General features: G+C 51.6%; 1 protein-coding gene across 7 annotated transcripts in view; it reads right to left on the bottom strand.

Annotated features, from left to right (window-relative positions):
- The window catches only part of IL6R (interleukin 6 receptor), a 75,791-nt gene extending 59,210 nt beyond the window's left edge, over window positions 1–16,581 (bottom strand). For 4 of the 7 annotated variants that reach the window (XR_010941126.1, XM_067727969.1, XM_067727970.1 and 1 more), the window contains exon 1: window positions 16,280–16,579. Coding sequence is in view for 6 of the 7 variants with exons in the window: in XM_067727969.1 (XP_067584070.1) it covers window positions 16,280–16,364 (85 nt within the window). In the remaining variant the exon portion in view is untranslated. Of the gene's footprint in view, window positions 1–16,279 lie in introns of all 7 variants that reach the window. The other 3 variants (XM_067727967.1, XM_067727965.1, XM_067727966.1) reach the window with 3 other exon arrangements.
- Window positions 16,582–16,858: the final 277 nt, after the last annotated feature.

Below are 16,858 nucleotides of genomic sequence, written 5' to 3'. Positions count from 1 at the left end.
TTGCAGCGAAGCGAGTGTGGCCAGGTGCCTTACACCCCTCTGCCTCACGTTCCCCCACCATGGTCCAAGATGCATGAGTACGTGCATCTCGAGGAGGTCCCCAGAGCCAGGCACCAGTGAAGAGGACAGAGTTAGGTGGCAGAGAGACCCTGCCCTCAAGGACAAGACATGTAAGATGCATTCACTGCTGCAGAACTGGGACAGAGGACACAGGGCGCCCCTGAACACCAGCAAAATCCCAGTCCCTAGGAGACCAAGTCCACTGAGGGTACCTCCACGCCCAGAGGGCTTAAAAGAGGTATGAAAAGCCCTAACTACAGGACACCTTTCATACATAATCTTCAGTAATATATTTCCAGCATTTCAAGTATCATTTTTAAATGTACTCTATGATATTGAACACATGCAAATTAATATATGTAATGTACATGAAAGCTATGAAACACCCCCGAACTCCTACCAACCAAACCACTAGCACAATCATTGTCTCTGAAGCTCCCTCTGTGCTCTGCATCCCCCAGCCTCCCTGCTTACACAGCGTTACATTTTGGACTTATCGCTCCCTCACTTTTTTTTTTTAATAGATCTTTATTGGAGTATAATTGCTTCACAACACTGTGTTAGTTTCTGTTGTAAATGGGTTCAGTTTCGCTACTCATGGATCCCTAAATTTTTCTTACCTTTGTGTGACATTTGAGAATTATGTAAATAGATTACAGTCTTCTGTGACATGTTTTTGTCATTCATTGTTTCCATGATTCATGTAGCTATAGTTATTCATTTTCACTGCTTTGTAATATTCCATTGGACAACTATATCATTCTCTTGCTGAGGGAGGTTTTGGGTCATTTCCAGCGTTTTGCTATATCAAAGAGTGTGCTATTAACTTTCTCGAAGGTGCTCTTGGCGCATTTGCCCAAGAATTTTCCTGAGTAGAATTGCTGGTCCTGGTGTGTGTGCATGTCACACATGTCCTTTTCCTTCATAATTGACACACAGTCCAAACCTTTTAAGTCTTATGTGCACCTGACAGTGGGTATGGCTTGCCATGTCCAGTCCACATACTGAATTACATCTGTGCCTGAATCAGGTTAGGTCTAGAAGACACACCGACACTTTCAATCAGTATATCGATACTTTCACTTTTCCATTTTCCACTTAATAAAGCAGCTATAAGTACAAAACCTAACATGGATGTCAAGTTCATGCACAAATTACCAACACTGTAGGAGCAAAGACGGAGACACCGTCGGGAATTCCCTGGTGGTCCAGTAGTTAGGACTCCGAGCTTCCAGTGCAGGGAGCACGGGTTTGATCCCTGGTCGGTGAACTAAGATCCCGCAAGCCGCATGGCGAGGCCAAAAAAAAAAAAAGATGGAGAAGCTGTCAGAGTAGGACAGTCTTCTGGTGGGTGGCCCCGCTGTGCAGTGCTTACAACATCCCTCCATCAGCTGACGAGCGGAAGTTGGAATTCACAAGGCACCAATACACAATAGATTCTCAGCGTTGCCTGAAAGTCCAAGCAGGGGTCAAGGACCATGGCAGGCTCATCCTTTCCTTGGCACTTTCCACATGGCACCATCCTTAACTATATATACATCCCCCTCCCCAGTCATGACTATGAGGCTGTGAACTCCCACTAGCACTCCTCAGAGAACTCAGTAGGTGCTTAATTAATGTTTAATGGAGGGTGCCTAAGAGGTACCCACAAGGTCAGGGCCTCCACAGTGCACACTCCCAGGAGCCCCTGTCACACAGGACACAGCGGTCTACGTGGTGCCCCTCGTGTGGTGCAGTGGGCAAGCCCTACGCTAGAGACCAGAAGAGCCAGCTTGTCACAGCTGAGGAAAGAGACTCTAAGCCTGGAGCCAGAAGGGACTCTCTTTTCTGCTTCTGCCTTTGCCAGTTCCAGGAAATATGTTTCTCTGGTCACTTCCCTAACCCCCAGTTCAGATGGAAGCTCTTGCCGTGGCTAGTGACCAGCTTGAACAATAGCAGGGGCTGTTCTGTTCCTGAATTCACCCACAATGGCCAGAGGATTTGGGCAGCTCAGAGAAATCACAAATAAAAAGACTTTTTTTCTCTTCTACTAAAGCAGAGCTTCAGGAGCAACATAATGGCCACTTCCTCTGCCAAAGAACTTGAGTAATGGTTCTCTGAATCTTTAAAACTGAGTCACTATTTTTTTTTTAATGGGGAATGATTAATTATAAAACACCCATTGGCAAGTATTGCCTGTCCCTGCCCTTCTTCAAAATACATTTCTTCTAGAACCTGTGAACAATGCTGTGTTAACTATGCTTTTAAAAGCATTCTATGCAGGATGATCACAGTCAAACACTCAGAGAGGAAAGACCACAAGAAAATACCCTTGCTACAGTCAGAGTGGGCAGTGCTGCCCCTACCCAGCCGCCCACCCTTCTGCCTCCCGACCCGAATCTCTGAGTCAGTGCCCGTGACACCGTGGGGCTGCGTAGGAGGCCCTGGGCATCTCTCTCTCTTTTTTTTTGGCTGCACCTCGCGGCTTGCGGGATCTCAGTTCCCCAACCAGGGACTGAACCTGGGCCAAGGCAGTGAAAGCCGGGCATCCTAACCACTAGGCCACCAGGGAACCCCCGCCCGAGCAACTCTTTGAAAAGGAAGAGGTGATGTTCACAGAATGCCCTCCTGGTACTTCCACCCACCTCTCCAAATGATGGGACTAGAGGCAATTTCTTTCTCTTCCTTTCATCTTTCTGTATTTTTTTCAATTTTCTATAAGTTGTTTGTATTACTCTTATAATGAACACACACAGACACACATACATATGTATATATATATATTTAAGACAAAGAAGCTACATAGCCTGGATCTGTCCAGGTTATCATGCCTAGGGAGGGAGGAGGTGGGGCAGAATGCAGTGGACACCAGGAAATAGGGGTGGGGTGAGAGTGGAGTTTTCAGGACAAGCAGCTTCTGACGGCACCTTCCAGGTCAAAGAACGTTCACCCCCCACGCTTGCAGCTCTGCCCTCCAACCCTTGCAGCTCTCTGTTTTGTCACTTTCGCTGCACGCTGCACGCTTAGCCCTCAGCCATGCTGGCCTCATCTCCTGGTGGACACAAGGTCACCGTCCCTCCCTATCTGCCCTGTTTGTCTACTCCCTGGAGTCTGCCAGGGCCCTCCTGAAGGCCTCCCTTATGGGGAAGAGCCAAAGGGAAGAGACACAGTGGGGAACAGGCGAGGGGGGAGCTCCTGAGAACATCCTGTTCCCCAGAGATGTGCCCCAGCCATTCTCACACTCCCACTCTGGGAGGTGAGGGGACCAGGTGGGGAGGGAGGGGTTGGCCCTGCACACCCTGACATTCAGCACAGCATGCAGTTTAGCATCTGCCCTTGAGCAATTGCTCAGCCATTTGAGGCCAGCATTGCAAGCCCATGCCCGTCCCCTCCTTAAGACTCAAGAATTTTTTTGTGCACCATCAAGTGCAAAAGGCCAGAAACCTTAATCCTGGAGAGAGAACTGACAGTTAGTGGTGAACACCTACTATGCACTGACACTCCTCTCCACAAAACCCCATGGAAAACTTAAAACTACCTATAACACAGGCCGCCCTAAGATAAATGTCCCTGACATGTTGAGGGAGCCAAGAGGAGGGGTAGAACACTCAAAAACGGAGGGATTCAATGGAAGAGATATTTGGGTTGAGCCTTGAGACATGAGTAGGAGTTTGATAAGTGGAACTACAGGGAATGGCATTGTATAAAGAGGGAACAGCATGGAAAGGCATTGAGAAGTGAGGGCCCGGGGAGGGCAGGTATCTGGTGTCCTCCAAGGGGATCAGAAACCTGACTCTGCAGGCAGAGGTATGTGCAGGCTCAGTGCCCACCCACCTCCAACCCCAGCCTCCAGGACAGGAGCCAACAGTGCTTCCTCCTTCTGTTCATCTTCCAATCACCAGTGCCTGCCCCCCCCACCCCGCCTCCCACCCCTTCCTGGCCTCCTAGTGCATCACAAAGCATCCCAGAGGCAGCAGAGAGGAGGAGGCAGTGAAGGACTGTTGAGCCTCCTTTGTTCTTACCAAGGTCAATGTCAGATGCAGGGTGGCAGCACCCTACATCCCAGCTGCCTACGAAAAGGGATTGTGCAGAGGACCAAAGCACCTCACTTGGGACGGAGAGCAGCAAAGTATTCCCTCCTGAAAACAAACCTCCCCAAATCTCCTCCTCAACTGTCTGGTCTTGTTTAGTCACTGACAACTAACTGGGTGGGGCTGGACTGACACCAAGATACACTCTTGTCTTGATTTATCCTTTAACATAAAACACATCTCTAAGAGTGGCAGGCAGCCTGACATAGGGGAAGCAGCCCTGTGTTATCAGAAGACCCGAGTTCTATTCCTGGTCTTGCCACTGACTTGCAATGAGCCTTGGGCACATCACAGCCCCTGACAGAGCCCCACTCACCTTCTCTATGAGGTGAGCGTTCAGACTACAGTCTGAAGCTCCCTGCTGCCCCTGTTCCTGCCGTCTACCATCTTATCACTCTGAATCACTAGCTCACAGAGGGCAGGAAGCATGTCTGTGTCTGTTTATCTCAGACAACAGCCCAGCTTGAAAATACAATTAATCTATGGACTTTTTATTCTAATAGTCAATGACTTTTGGAGAAGGATGATGGCCAGGGCATCCCAGTGCCCTCAGACAGACGCATCTCCTTATCCCTAGAGAGCCCCAGGAGAGGGAAATTCCCATAACCTCCCTCGTCTCTCACTCCTCAAGGGGAAGACAGTTTAGGTCCTAGTAACCTCTGGCAACCAAATCCACACCTCCCGGCCCAATGCTCACGCAATCCCACTCCCTGGGCCGCTGGGCCCCCCACCATGGCCGACACCTCTCGAGCCTGGGAACTTTGCAGTACGGCCCTGGGAAGTGAGGCTCTTCCCCCTTCCAGACCTAAGGTTGGGTGCCAGAAACCCAGACAGCTTTCTTGTTTTTCTACTTTTTTCCTTCTTCAAGTAAACTTGCAAATGTCAATAACCAGAGAAAAACACGCACACGGAGACACATATTTCTCAACTCTCTTGCAGCTTGTTGTTGTTCTTGCCAGCAAAAACAAGTTCAGCTTCCTGGACCCGTTTATGTAAGCGGTGAAGCAGCTGCCCAGTGCCACCGCAACACGGGTTTAGCTCACGCCTGCTAATCCCACCGCCCCGGTTTCTGAGCAGGGACAGTCGTCTGGGCTGGCAGCTGGGCCAGCTAGCAGCACAGGACGGCCTCCAGCCTCTGGGGCTGCAGAGACACAGGATCTCAGAAGGGGGTCACAGAGGAACCGCAGGGGCCCCTGTCAGCGGTAAAGACCCTGATCTGGAAGGAGGGAGCTGCTGAGAAGTCTCCAGGAGAAGAACGTGGGAACCTCATGTTCACAGGGAAACACATGCAGAATTTGACCCCATGGGGCCTAGAACGAGTCCCCAGTGTGCTCTGTCCCCTCTCCCTGCATCCCCATCTAAGGACTGAAACCAATGTCCTGACTTCCCGAGTAATAATAAACGTAACACTCAGCACCACCTACAGCATTTAGCAGGTGTCAGCGCTTTACCTCAGAGCCCTCCGCTCCTACAACAACCCTGCTATGGGGGAGGCTGGTCCCCGTTTCCGTGGAAGTTCAGAGAAGTTAAGGAACTGGCCCAAATTCACACAGCTAGGGGGGGAGGGAGTCTGCATCGGCTCCGGGTGAGTCTGGCCAAAGCCCCCCTCTCTCTGGGGGTCCAGGCGCATCCCCGTGTTCCAGCCCAGCCCCACTTCTCTGGGCTGCCCACCACCCTGCGTCTCCCCTTCTCTCCCAATTTCCCCTCCTCCTCCCTGCTCTCCTCAGGCCTTTCTACCCATCACAGAGGCTCAGGGAGGGGAGTCCTGGGGTTGAGGGGTCTGTGTGAAGGGGGAGCGAGCCTTTTCCCACGCAGCCCTGCCACACCAACTAGCCCCTCAGGGGCTCTCCCAGGAAACCGGGGGCCAAGTACCCTTGATCCTTCTCCTTCTATGCTACAGCAACAGCACTCTTGTGATGAGTTATAGTTTAAAAGCGCCCCCCTCCCCGTCGGACTCCCGACCTCACACACTCACCAGATTGTCCACTCACTTTCCTAAAATCCCCAGAACGCCCTCCCCTCTGCCAATTAGGGCTGGGCCTCTGTGGCCCCTGCCACCTTCTCTAACTCAGCTCCCAGCCCCACCTCTTCCACAGCCCGCTCCTCAGGTTGCTGACTCCTGCCCTCCTCTCCGTCTAATGTGTTTGTACTTCTGTACCTGCTCGTATTTGTCTTGTATTTAGTGGAGTCAGTATTTATCTTGGCATGGCCTTCCCCTCCATCCGCACCAGGGACTGTATACTTACTGCTTGGACGGAGGGTCTGGGAGGCTCCTTTGGACCATAAGAAGGTAACGCTGGCTGCTGACTCAGAGACCAGCGCGTGTGACCAACTCCTCACAAGAAAAACATTCAATCCTCCCCTGGCAGCATCACAGATAATCAGCTGGTCCCGGGCCGGAAGGTCTGGCCCGGGTCACCTCTCAGAGATTATAAACTAATTAGAGGAAAAGATATCAAAGGAGGGCAAACAATTCAATTCCCCCACCCCCACCAAACCCCAAGCAGCAGATTGAGAAATAAAAAGAGTAAAGGCAAGACTAAGCAGGCCGGTAAGAAGGGCGCATGGCCACAGGTGGACACAGATGGGACTTGGGTCCAGAAAGGGGCTAGGTTGGGGCTACAGCCACGGAGTGGGTGCTGATCTAAGAGTTGCTCTTCTAGGGCTATAAAGGCCCTTCAAGATGATTCAGCCAACCTGCCCATTTTTATAGATGAGGAGAACCAAGGCCCAGAAGTCTCACAGCCAGTGTGTGGTGTAGCCAGGACTGGAGCCCTGGGCCTTGGGACTCTGGGTCATGCTTGCCCCACAGCCCAGTGCCTTCCCAGGAGCACAGCACAAAGGGTCCTGTCTTCCTGTCTCTGAACTTGGCCTTGGAGTCTAACCAGGAGCCTGACCCACATCAGGGTCTTTCCTGTGTTTGTGGAAGCAAAGGGGAGCAGGGTACAGCACACACCTGATATCTGTTCCCCCTTCCCCATCCCAAACCATATCCACTCCCACCACCTGCCCCAGCTTCCACTCCTCCACCCCTTTAGATATGAGGAAGCAAAGCTAAAGATTTGAGAAGTCACAGAGTGGAGGTGTGGTAGGGAGTGACTAGAAGGGACACAGGAGAGCCTGCTGGGGCTGGTCATGTAGCTGAGTGGTGGTTACACGGCTATGCTCAGTTTGTGAAAATTCATCGGGCTGTTAAATTTATGCTGAGTGCACTCTCCCGTATGTATGTCACACTGCCATACACATTTTATAAAGCCCCTAAGTCCTCCTGCCTGAGTTCAAGCCTACATTCTTCTCCTTACTCCCATGTACCATGAGCAGACACACACACACGCACACACTGGTCTAGCTTCATGTCACCATGAAGAAAGCAGCTCAGAATGGAAGAGCAGGCATATCTACCCTCAGTGAAACTGTGAAACCTGGTTTCCAGCTTTCCTGCCCCCAGCCTGTTCCCCTCATAAATAAGCCAGGCCAGGCCTACCATGTTTTGAGCTATGGAGACTCAGCATTATAACTATGTCTGTGCTCCCTAAGTTATCTCTAAATTTTACTTGATCCTAATAAAAATACCAACAGGACTTTTTTTTCTTGGAAGTAGGCAAGCTGATTCTAAAGTTCAAACAGAAAAGTAAACAAGCAAGGATAGCCAGGAAAATTCTGAAAAAGCAGAGAACTGAGAGGAGGATTAGCCTTACCAAACTCTAAAGCATATTATAAAGCTATAGTTATTAAAACAGTGTGTGGTACTGACACATGAGTAGACAGACAAAACTATGGAGGAGACTAGAAAGTTCAGAAGTAATAGTAACCAAAAATAGCTTTGTCTGCACTATTGAACTGTACCCTTTAAAATGGCTAAGATGACTGACCTCCCTGGTGGCGCAGTGGTTAAGAATCTGCCTGCCAATGCAGGAGACAGGGGTTCGAGCCCTGGTCCAGGAAGATCCCACATGCCATGGGGCAACTAAGCCCGTGTGCCACAACTACTGAGCCTGCGCTCCAGAGCCCATGAGCCACAACTACTGAGCCCGTGTGCCACAACTACTGAAGCCTGTGCACCTAGAGCCCGTGCTCCGAAACAAGAGAAGCCACCACAGTGAGAAGCCCATGCACCGCCACAAAGAGTAGCCCCCGCTCTCCACAACTAGAGAAAGCCCGTGCGCAGCAAGGAAGACCCAATGCAGCCATAAATAAATAAATTTTATTTTAATAAAATAAAATGGCTAAGATGATAAATGTTATGCTTTTGTATCTTACTACAATTATTTTAAAATAGCTTGGTTTGAGTGTTGGCTATATAGAGGTGCTATTGTAAGCTTGCACATGGATGACCTAACTTGATCTTCCCAACAGCTTATCTTACAGAAGAGGAGGCTGGTTACATAGCTAATTAGGGGTAAGCCTAGATTCAAACCCAAGCAATCAGGCCTCAGAATTTGTGCTTTTTAACTACTAAATCTGCCGACAAGAAGTATAAACCCAAGTATATACAGTAATTTGGTAGATTTTAAAGGTGGCTTTTAAAATCAGTGGTGGAAAGATGGATTATTCAATAAACTATAAAAAAGGACATCAGGTGATAACTGGGGGAAGAAAAGTTAGAGCCATACCTCAGTCCATGATAAATTCAAAATGGATCAAACATTTTAATACAAAAAATTCTTAAAGACACCGGAAAAAAAAAATCTTTTCTTTACTCCCTCCCAAAAAGAATCTTTCAAGACAATCTTGGCATAGGGAAGATCTTATTAAGTATGATACAAAACGTACAAGTCATAAAAGAAACTGATAAACCCAACTACAATTTTTTTTAATACACAAAAACCAACCCCCACCCAAAAAAGACAAACGACAAACTAGAGAAAAATCTTCACAACTCATATCACAGAGGACTAAATTCTTTAATATATTAAGAGGAAAAAACCCAACAACCCAGTTTTTAAAAATGAGCAATGAATATGAACAGGCACTTCATAGAAACAGGTTATGCAATAGTCTCTTAAACATGGGAAAACCGGTATATTCACACTCAGATAAGATAAATGCAAATTAATTCCACACAGATGCCATCTCTGTGTAAATAGCAGTTTAATAACACATTTTCATCAGAACTGTGGGGACACAGGCATTCTCTCATTGCTGCGGGGAGTATGAACTGGTGCAACTTCCACTCTCACTCAAAAGTACAAATGCACATGGCCTTCGACCCACAGGTTCACCTTCAAGGAATTTATCCTGCGGATGTTCTTGAGCTCAGGCAACATGATGGATATGCAAAGTTACTCCCCAAAGCACTGTCTGTAATGGCAAGACAGGAAACAAGCCCAAAGCCAACGTCCATCAAAAGGAGACTGTGTAGGGACTTCCCTTGTGGTCCAGTGGCTAAGACTCCGCACTCCCAATGCAGGAGCCCCGCGCTTGATCCCTGGTCAGGGAACTAGATCCCACATGCTGCAACTAAAGATCCCACACGCGGCAAGGAAGATCCCACGTGCCGCAACTAGGATCCCGCGCAGCCAAATAAATAAAGATTTAAATATATTAAAAAAAAAAAAACTAAAAACTTAGCACTGGGCTTCCCTGGTGGCGCAGTGGTTGAGAGCCCGCCTGCCGATGCAGGGGACACGGGTTCGTGCCCCGGTCCGGGAAGATCCCACATGCCGCTGGGCGGCTAGGCCCGTGAGCCATGGCCGCTGAGCCTGCGCGTCTGGAGCCTGTGCTCCGCAACGGGAGAGGCCACAACAGTGAGAGGCCCGCGTACCGCAAAAAAACCCCAAAAACTTAGCACTATTTTCAGGACATACCTAATCTCTCAAAAAATGTGAACAATTGTAATTATTATTCCCACTGCAGTAGTGGGTCTTTCCCCTTTTCTGTGAGAAAGTCTTCATGCTATAGCCTCCCCCTCTTCTCCCATCAAAATGGGGTCTTCAGATCAATAGCAGCTATCAAGCACCTGCTTTTGTTTGTTTCAGCCTCAAGACGTGTTGCTCTGCCTGGGCTTGGAGTGACTTGGCCCAAGGTCTGCTGGCTTGTTAAGTGGGTAGTCAAGAGACAGGCCTGGACTGTCTGACCCCTGAGCTGTTTTCTCTCTTTGCTGTCCCAGCTGCCTTGTTAAGAGACAGAGAAAGATCACTTACAGTGACATGTGGTTGCAAAACATTCCCCTGACCCAAAGTGATATGAATGGATATGGGGGAGGAGGAGGTTACAGTGCAATGGCTTAAACGTACACTGTGGCCTTAACTATTCTTCTTAAGAGAAGTACTGAAGAAGGACACTTCCTGGGGCAAAAGTAGGGCTGTCTTTGCCACACCAGTGCATATGGAGCTGGTGAGTCTGAGGACACTGAGAACAGAGACGATATCCTTGAAGTCACCATGCTTTGGGAAGGGTGGGAGTTGTGGGTGACACACGTGATACAGTGGAAAGAGCAAGGTTCAGAGCAAGGTCTGTCACTTCCTTGCTGTGCGATGTTGAGCAAGTTACTTAATCTCTCTGAGCCTCGGTTTCCTCTCACCTACTCAAGGACACTGCTTCAGCGATTCTCACCTCTCTGTCAATTTTTGATCTCTACTAGATCATTTCCACCAGCAAGCAAACATGCTGAGATTTCAGTTTTTTGTTTTGTTTTTTTTTGCGGTACACAGGCCTCTCACTGTTGTAGCCTCTGTCGTTGCGGAGCACAGGCTCCGGATGCACAGGCTCAGCGGCCATGGCTCACGGGCCCAGCCGCCCCGCGACATGTGGGATCTTCCCGGACCGGGGCACGAACCCGTGTCCCCTGCATCAGCAGGTGGACTCTCAACCACTGCGCCACCAGGGAAGCCCTTTCAGTCATTTTTTTAAAAATTCTTTTCATGACCCCACTTCTCCAGCCAACGAACAGTCCATTTCTTTTCTCCCCTTTACGGCTAAAATCCTCCGAAGAGTAGCCTCTACCAGGCGGCTCCAGTTTCCTTCCTCCTGCTCTCTCTGCAAACCACTCCTGTCAGCCTTAGGCCTTCACCATTTCGCCGAAACTCCTCACATCAAGTCAGGGTCACCAGTGGCCTGCGTGTAGCTAAGTCCACTGGTTAGGTTGTCCTCTTGCCTCTCAGCAGCGTTTGACACCACTGACTGCTTCTGCCTCTTGACGCACTGTCCTCACTGGATTTTCTGGACAACAACTCTCCTGGTTCTCCTCCTGCTTCATTGGTCTCACCTTCTCAGTCTCCTCCTCCTTTTCCAGCCTGAGAAGGTTGGAGTGTCCCAGGGCTCAGCCCGGGGCCTCGTGTCTTCTCCATCTACACTTTCGCCCTCGGTGATCTCAGCCACTCTCAAGGCTTGAAATAATATCTGCCATCAGTCGACTCCCAAATTCATACCTCAACTCAGTCCTCATTCCCAAACTCTGGACTCCATACCCAGCTCGTCAGCATCTTCTCGCCTTGTCCAATAGAAAGCTCAGTTTCAACGTGTCTGAACTGACCTCCTGATCTCCCCCCAGCAAGACCTGCTGTCCTACAGTCTACCGCATCGATGCACTGCCCTCAGACTCCTGTCACACACGGCTGCTGTGAAGAGTAAATGAGGTCACAGATGCAAAGAGCCCAGCACGGTTCTGTGTACAGTCGTCACTCAGTATGGTAACGGTCGTTGTAACCATCACGTAGAGAGAGAAAACCAGAGGATGCTTTTCGGGGAAGGAAGTTGGGAGGTGGAGGGAAACTGAGCACAGGTGCTGGGAGACAACCTGGATGCAGGGCCTCAGGGGGCACACTCCTAAGAGCAGAGCCAGAGGGCAGAGCTGGCGGGGGCAGGTAGGAGTGAGGTGCAGCTAGAAGTCAGGCCAAACCCAGGACCGTGCCAGAAAAGCCCCTGACTATGCCAGAGACTTTGGACCTTTTTGGATCTCAAGTGCATAAGAGAGTAAAGCACACAGATGACCCAAAAGAAACTCCCCAGGGCTTCACCAAACAGAGTCTAAGAGTTAAAAGTCTCTTTTTTGCCGTCTTCCTCTTGCCACTCCAGTCCTCAAGGATTCTCTTCCAAAGACAGATACCTCAATGACAGTTAGCAACAAGACATTTAGCATTTCCCTGTCCAGCTGGAGTCTAAGGGGCCCCATGGTTGAGGCCTGGCCTCCCCAGAGACAACCCCACGCTTCACCAGGGCAGAGGGCACCTGTGTGTCCCCACAGAGCCCTCCGCTCCAGAACCCAACAGGCCCTCAGGTAGGACCAGATTGTTAAAGAGGAGGCAGGAATTTTCCTGCGCAAGATGGGAGTATAAGGAATCCCTAAATATTTTTATATTTCTTCAGGCCTTCATGCAAGCATCATCTTCTTGGTGAGAACTTCCCTGGCCTCCCCTCGAAAAGATCAATTCTACATCCTCCTCAACATGTACGCAGTTCCCAGCTCCCGCCCTTGCTTTATTTTTCCTCCTTAGTCACTATCATACTATATATTTAATTAACATCCCCAGTAAAACGAAGCCGCAGTGAGCCAGGGATTTTTGGCTGTTTGGTTCACTGCTGTATCCTCAGCTCTTAGAATAGTGCTTGGAACATCGGAGGAGCTCAAAATATGTTTTTCAAATGAGTAAGTTATTAGCTACGCGCATTTAAGCATTTGCTCTGTGCTAGAGACCTCCCTATACACTCTGTATTACCTTACTTAGGGCATTTCATCGTCGTAACAACTCTGCAAGGTAGTATATGAATTATTTCTATTTTCCAGATGAGAACAGTGAGTCTCTGAGCAGTAAAATCCCTCACCCAAGCTCACGTTATTTCTCCAAGGCAGGGCCAGGCAGAGATCTGTCTGGCTCCAAAACCTTAACCATTACCTGTGCGGGATGAGCTGTGTTCAGGTGGAGAGAAGGTCCAGAGAGAGATAAAGGAAGAAGCAACAGAAAACCTCTGGAAGAAACTGTTTAGCACTCGAGACCAGCGCTGTCCAGTAGACCTTTCTGCAATGATCGCGAAATGCTCTATACCTGCGCTGTCAAACACGGTAGCCAAGTGTGACTAGCGCAACTAAGGCACTACATTTTAAATTTGATTTCATTTTAATTAATTTAAATTCAAATAGCCATACTTAGTAAATGGCTACCATATTCGAGAGAACAGCTCTAGACCTTTAAGACTGACCTGGAAAAGCCCAGATTTGGTGATGGGCGCGCTCTGGCTCACAGGTGGGCCGGTGGCACGCAGGCCTGGTGGGACAGGAGAAGCAGAGGGGAATTGACAGCAGTGAGCACTGGGGTGGATTTGTGTCATCCTTACGAACACCCTCTAAGGGGAGGATTTGTTAACCCAGTCCGCAGAGGGAGACGCGGAGGGTCAGAGATGAGATATGCAGTGAGGATCCACGTGCCGCTGTCTCAGGGTCTTGGTCCATGCCCCCTTCTCTGACACCTTGTCCTTGGGTAGCTGGTACCCAGCGGGACAGGTCAGAGGGTTCCTCAGTCCCTCTTAGGGATTTAACCTTGACCATTTTCAAGCTCCTTTTAAGGTAGACTCAGGGTGGCTGATCCCAGGGCTTCACAGGACTCAATAAATGTTTGCTGCAATGAGTAAACAAGAGGCAGAGCTAAAGTGGGGAGAGATTTCTGGCAACTAGAAGCCCAGTGGGGGAGGGCCCTCCTTCAGTTCCTCAATCACACCACTTAGCCAGTCATCCTCAAACTTGCGAATCACAAGGGGTGCTTGTCGAAAAGGACATTTCCTGAGCCTCACTTCCAGACATTTCTCTTCAGTAAATCTGGGGTGGGGGCCAAGAATCAGCATTTTTGTCAAGCACCCAACCCCCACCCCCAGTGCATGTGGCACACCTGCACACACACACACCAATTCTGATTCAAACAGATCCAGAACTACCCTTTTAAGAAATACTGGTTTAGGGTGAGACTAGGAATGCAGGTAGACATTGGGGGCAGAAAGAGGTTGCTGTAAAGGGAAGTTCAGAGGCTGAGACAGGACTCTGAGAGATTTAAAGGTGTACGTGTTTGTTTTGCACACCGTCTTGCATTGCAGATCATGGAAGGAACCTGAGTCACCGAGGTCCAGGCCTTCCACACCCAACACCTACGTCCCAGCTAATCCAGGCCCCTAGACGGCGATTCACCTGAGTGGCCCTGCCAGCTCTCGGACGTGTGGGCAGCGGCTGATCCCAAGGAAAGTGGGCCCACAGCCCGGAGGGCCAGCGGATTTCCCCTCTAAACTAACTCCAGCCTCTGCTACCCCTCTCGGCCCCTTACTTCTCCAAAGCAAGGCATCTCACAGTCATTTGCTCCATGCTTCCTGTACAATGTCTTTATTTTTGCTCTCAAGTTTGTGGGCTGAGTCTCTGTGGGTGTGGGAGGGGAGATGGGTATTTTCTACTTCTCTGCATTTTCCTTCTGAACTGGGAGGGCTTTCACTTCCTCCCCAAACTCTCAGTTCTGCCTTTCACAGCCTGTCCACGCCTTGAGACCCCTTGGCTCGTCCCACCTGAGCACCAGGAAAATAGAGAACTGGCTGCAACCGGCTGCCCTCGCAGTACCTTGCAGCCACTTAGGAGCAAAAGAAAGCAGCAGCTACAGCAGTAACCTCCCTGGGGCAGGTGCCCTGGGGTGTGGTGTGAATAGCAACACAGGCAGGCAGGGAAGCCTTGTGCCCTCCTGGGCGACCCAGGCCTCACCCCTGCCTTGCCTCCCTCTGATAAAACAGTGGGCAAACCCAGGCTTTCCCTTCCCTTGGCCTCTTCTGCCCAGCACTCAGCCAGCCAGGGGTGACTCTCATCTTGGCCCCCAAACACCCCCAGCTCTGCCTGCTGGGCTAAGGATCTACCACCCCCGAGCACAGGGCCATGGAGGGGTGGGCCTGCACCAACTAGGCCTGACAACTTCCCATCCCAACCTCTCTGAACCTCAGCCTCCTCTTTGGAACAAAGTATTATTTAGATCCAGTGGAGAATTAGAAAACGTGTGTAAAGCCTAGGTGGCCTCAGTCAACAATGGCTGTTACTGGCAGGGGTTATAAATGTGTGCTGAGAAAAAGAATCCCTTTACTTTCCTCTCCCAAGCACGAGGAACACAACCATTCAGAAGGCAAAGGGACCTGCAGGCACACCAGCCCCTGGCTCTCTCCAGCAGGGAGGGGTCAGGCTGAGGGTGTTCACCCAGGGTAGGAGCGCCGTGCGGTCTCGCAGTGAAAGCCAGAGCCACCGTCTCCCCAGCCATCTGTTCCCAGAAGCCTGCCGGCTGCCCCCTTGGTTTTCCACTGTGTCCTCAAAGAAGCCCTCAGACCCTAAAATAAACCTCTGGAGAAGCAGTTGCCCAGCTCCTCTAGAGGAGAGCCTAGACGCGCAGCTGGGCATGCCGCCAGAGTCCAGAGAAAGGACTAGCGGCCAAAGGCACACTACAGTCCACAGGAGCAACAAGTGCCCCGTGCCCTCTGCCTCACCCCTCCTCTCGTCTGGAAGTGGAGTCCAGTGCGTTCCAGCCTCAAGACGTCCCAATCCCTGGCCAACCTCCCCACTTGGCTTAAATTCCCAGGGCTGAGGCACACGGCTTGCTAGAGCTGGTGTCTGCCTAAGGGAGTGCGGGCAGCGGGCAGCGGGAGGGTCCGTGACTCAGCGCCCATGATGTCACTCCCTTCACAGTCAAGGCACTGTCATCCACACATAAACCCGGGGGGCTGAGGGGAGAGCCAGGCGGGATGCCTTCCCCAAAGCTGAGGGGCAAAGGGGACGCTGGTACAAAGGACGCCCCGGGCAGGAACTCCACCCCGCGAGGGCATCTCCTTTTAAAGTAAGCCGGGCCGCAGTTGTGTAAGGACTCCTGGGGCACTGGGAAGGAGACAAGAGAATCAGGTTTCTGAGAACACACCAAGTCCTGTACGCAGACCGCAGGGAGCTACCCGGCCGCAGGGCAGTCACGGGGAAAGCGCGCCCGGCCAAAGGCGCAGGACGCAGCAGGAGGCGCGCGAGCGAGCGCCCGCCACCGGACAGCTGGGTCAGCCCGGTGCCTCGCCTCGTGCCGCGGGAACCCAAGCTAGCCCCGGACAAGGGGAGCCGTCACCGCTCCGGCCTCCCTCCGCCGCCCCGCGTCTGCGGCGCCCACAGCGGTTCCCTCACCCGCCAGTTGCTCCAGCCCTCCAGATGCGCCCGAAGCCCTTACCCAGCGCGGGGCAGCCCCCCGGGGCCAGCGCCGTCCCGGGCGTCGCAAGCAGGACGGTCAGCAGCGCGCAGCGGACGGCCAGCATGCTTCCTCCTCGGCTAATGCCCCATGGTCCCAGAGAGGCGGGCGGGCGGGCGGACGCGCGGGTCGGGAGCGGGCGGCCGGGGCGGGGCGGGGCGGCGGGCGGGCTTAAGCCCCGAGGGCAGCCCCCATCCCCTGGGGGCCCGCGATCTGCACGCACGGCGAGTCCCCGATCCCCGCGCCGCTCTCGGCTCGGCTCCCTCTGGCCAGGCTCCGTGTCAGTGCGACTTCCCACTTACACATGACTCAGAGCAGCGGACGGTCCTGGCAAAGCAAGAAAACATTTGAGGAACTCGCACTGGAGCTGTCTCTCGGCCGTTCCAGGGTGCTGTTACGAAAGCCGAAGCGGATGGCGCAACAGCCCCGCGCACCGGCCGAGCGGAGGGGTGGCTTCCTGCCGCAGCGCCGCACCTGAGCCGCGAGGGCAGGATCCCCGAACCCGGCGGGGGCGAGCTCAGCCGGCGGCCCTCCTCCCGACTTCTGTTGATCAGAGCAGGG

This window comes from Pseudorca crassidens, chromosome 2, assembly GCF_039906515.1.
Source record: "Pseudorca crassidens isolate mPseCra1 chromosome 2, mPseCra1.hap1, whole genome shotgun sequence".
Lineage (NCBI taxonomy): Eukaryota > Metazoa > Chordata > Mammalia > Artiodactyla > Delphinidae > Pseudorca > Pseudorca crassidens.
The sequence above is the reverse complement of the archived record's forward strand: the minus strand, read 5'-3'. Positions and strand labels throughout refer to the sequence as shown.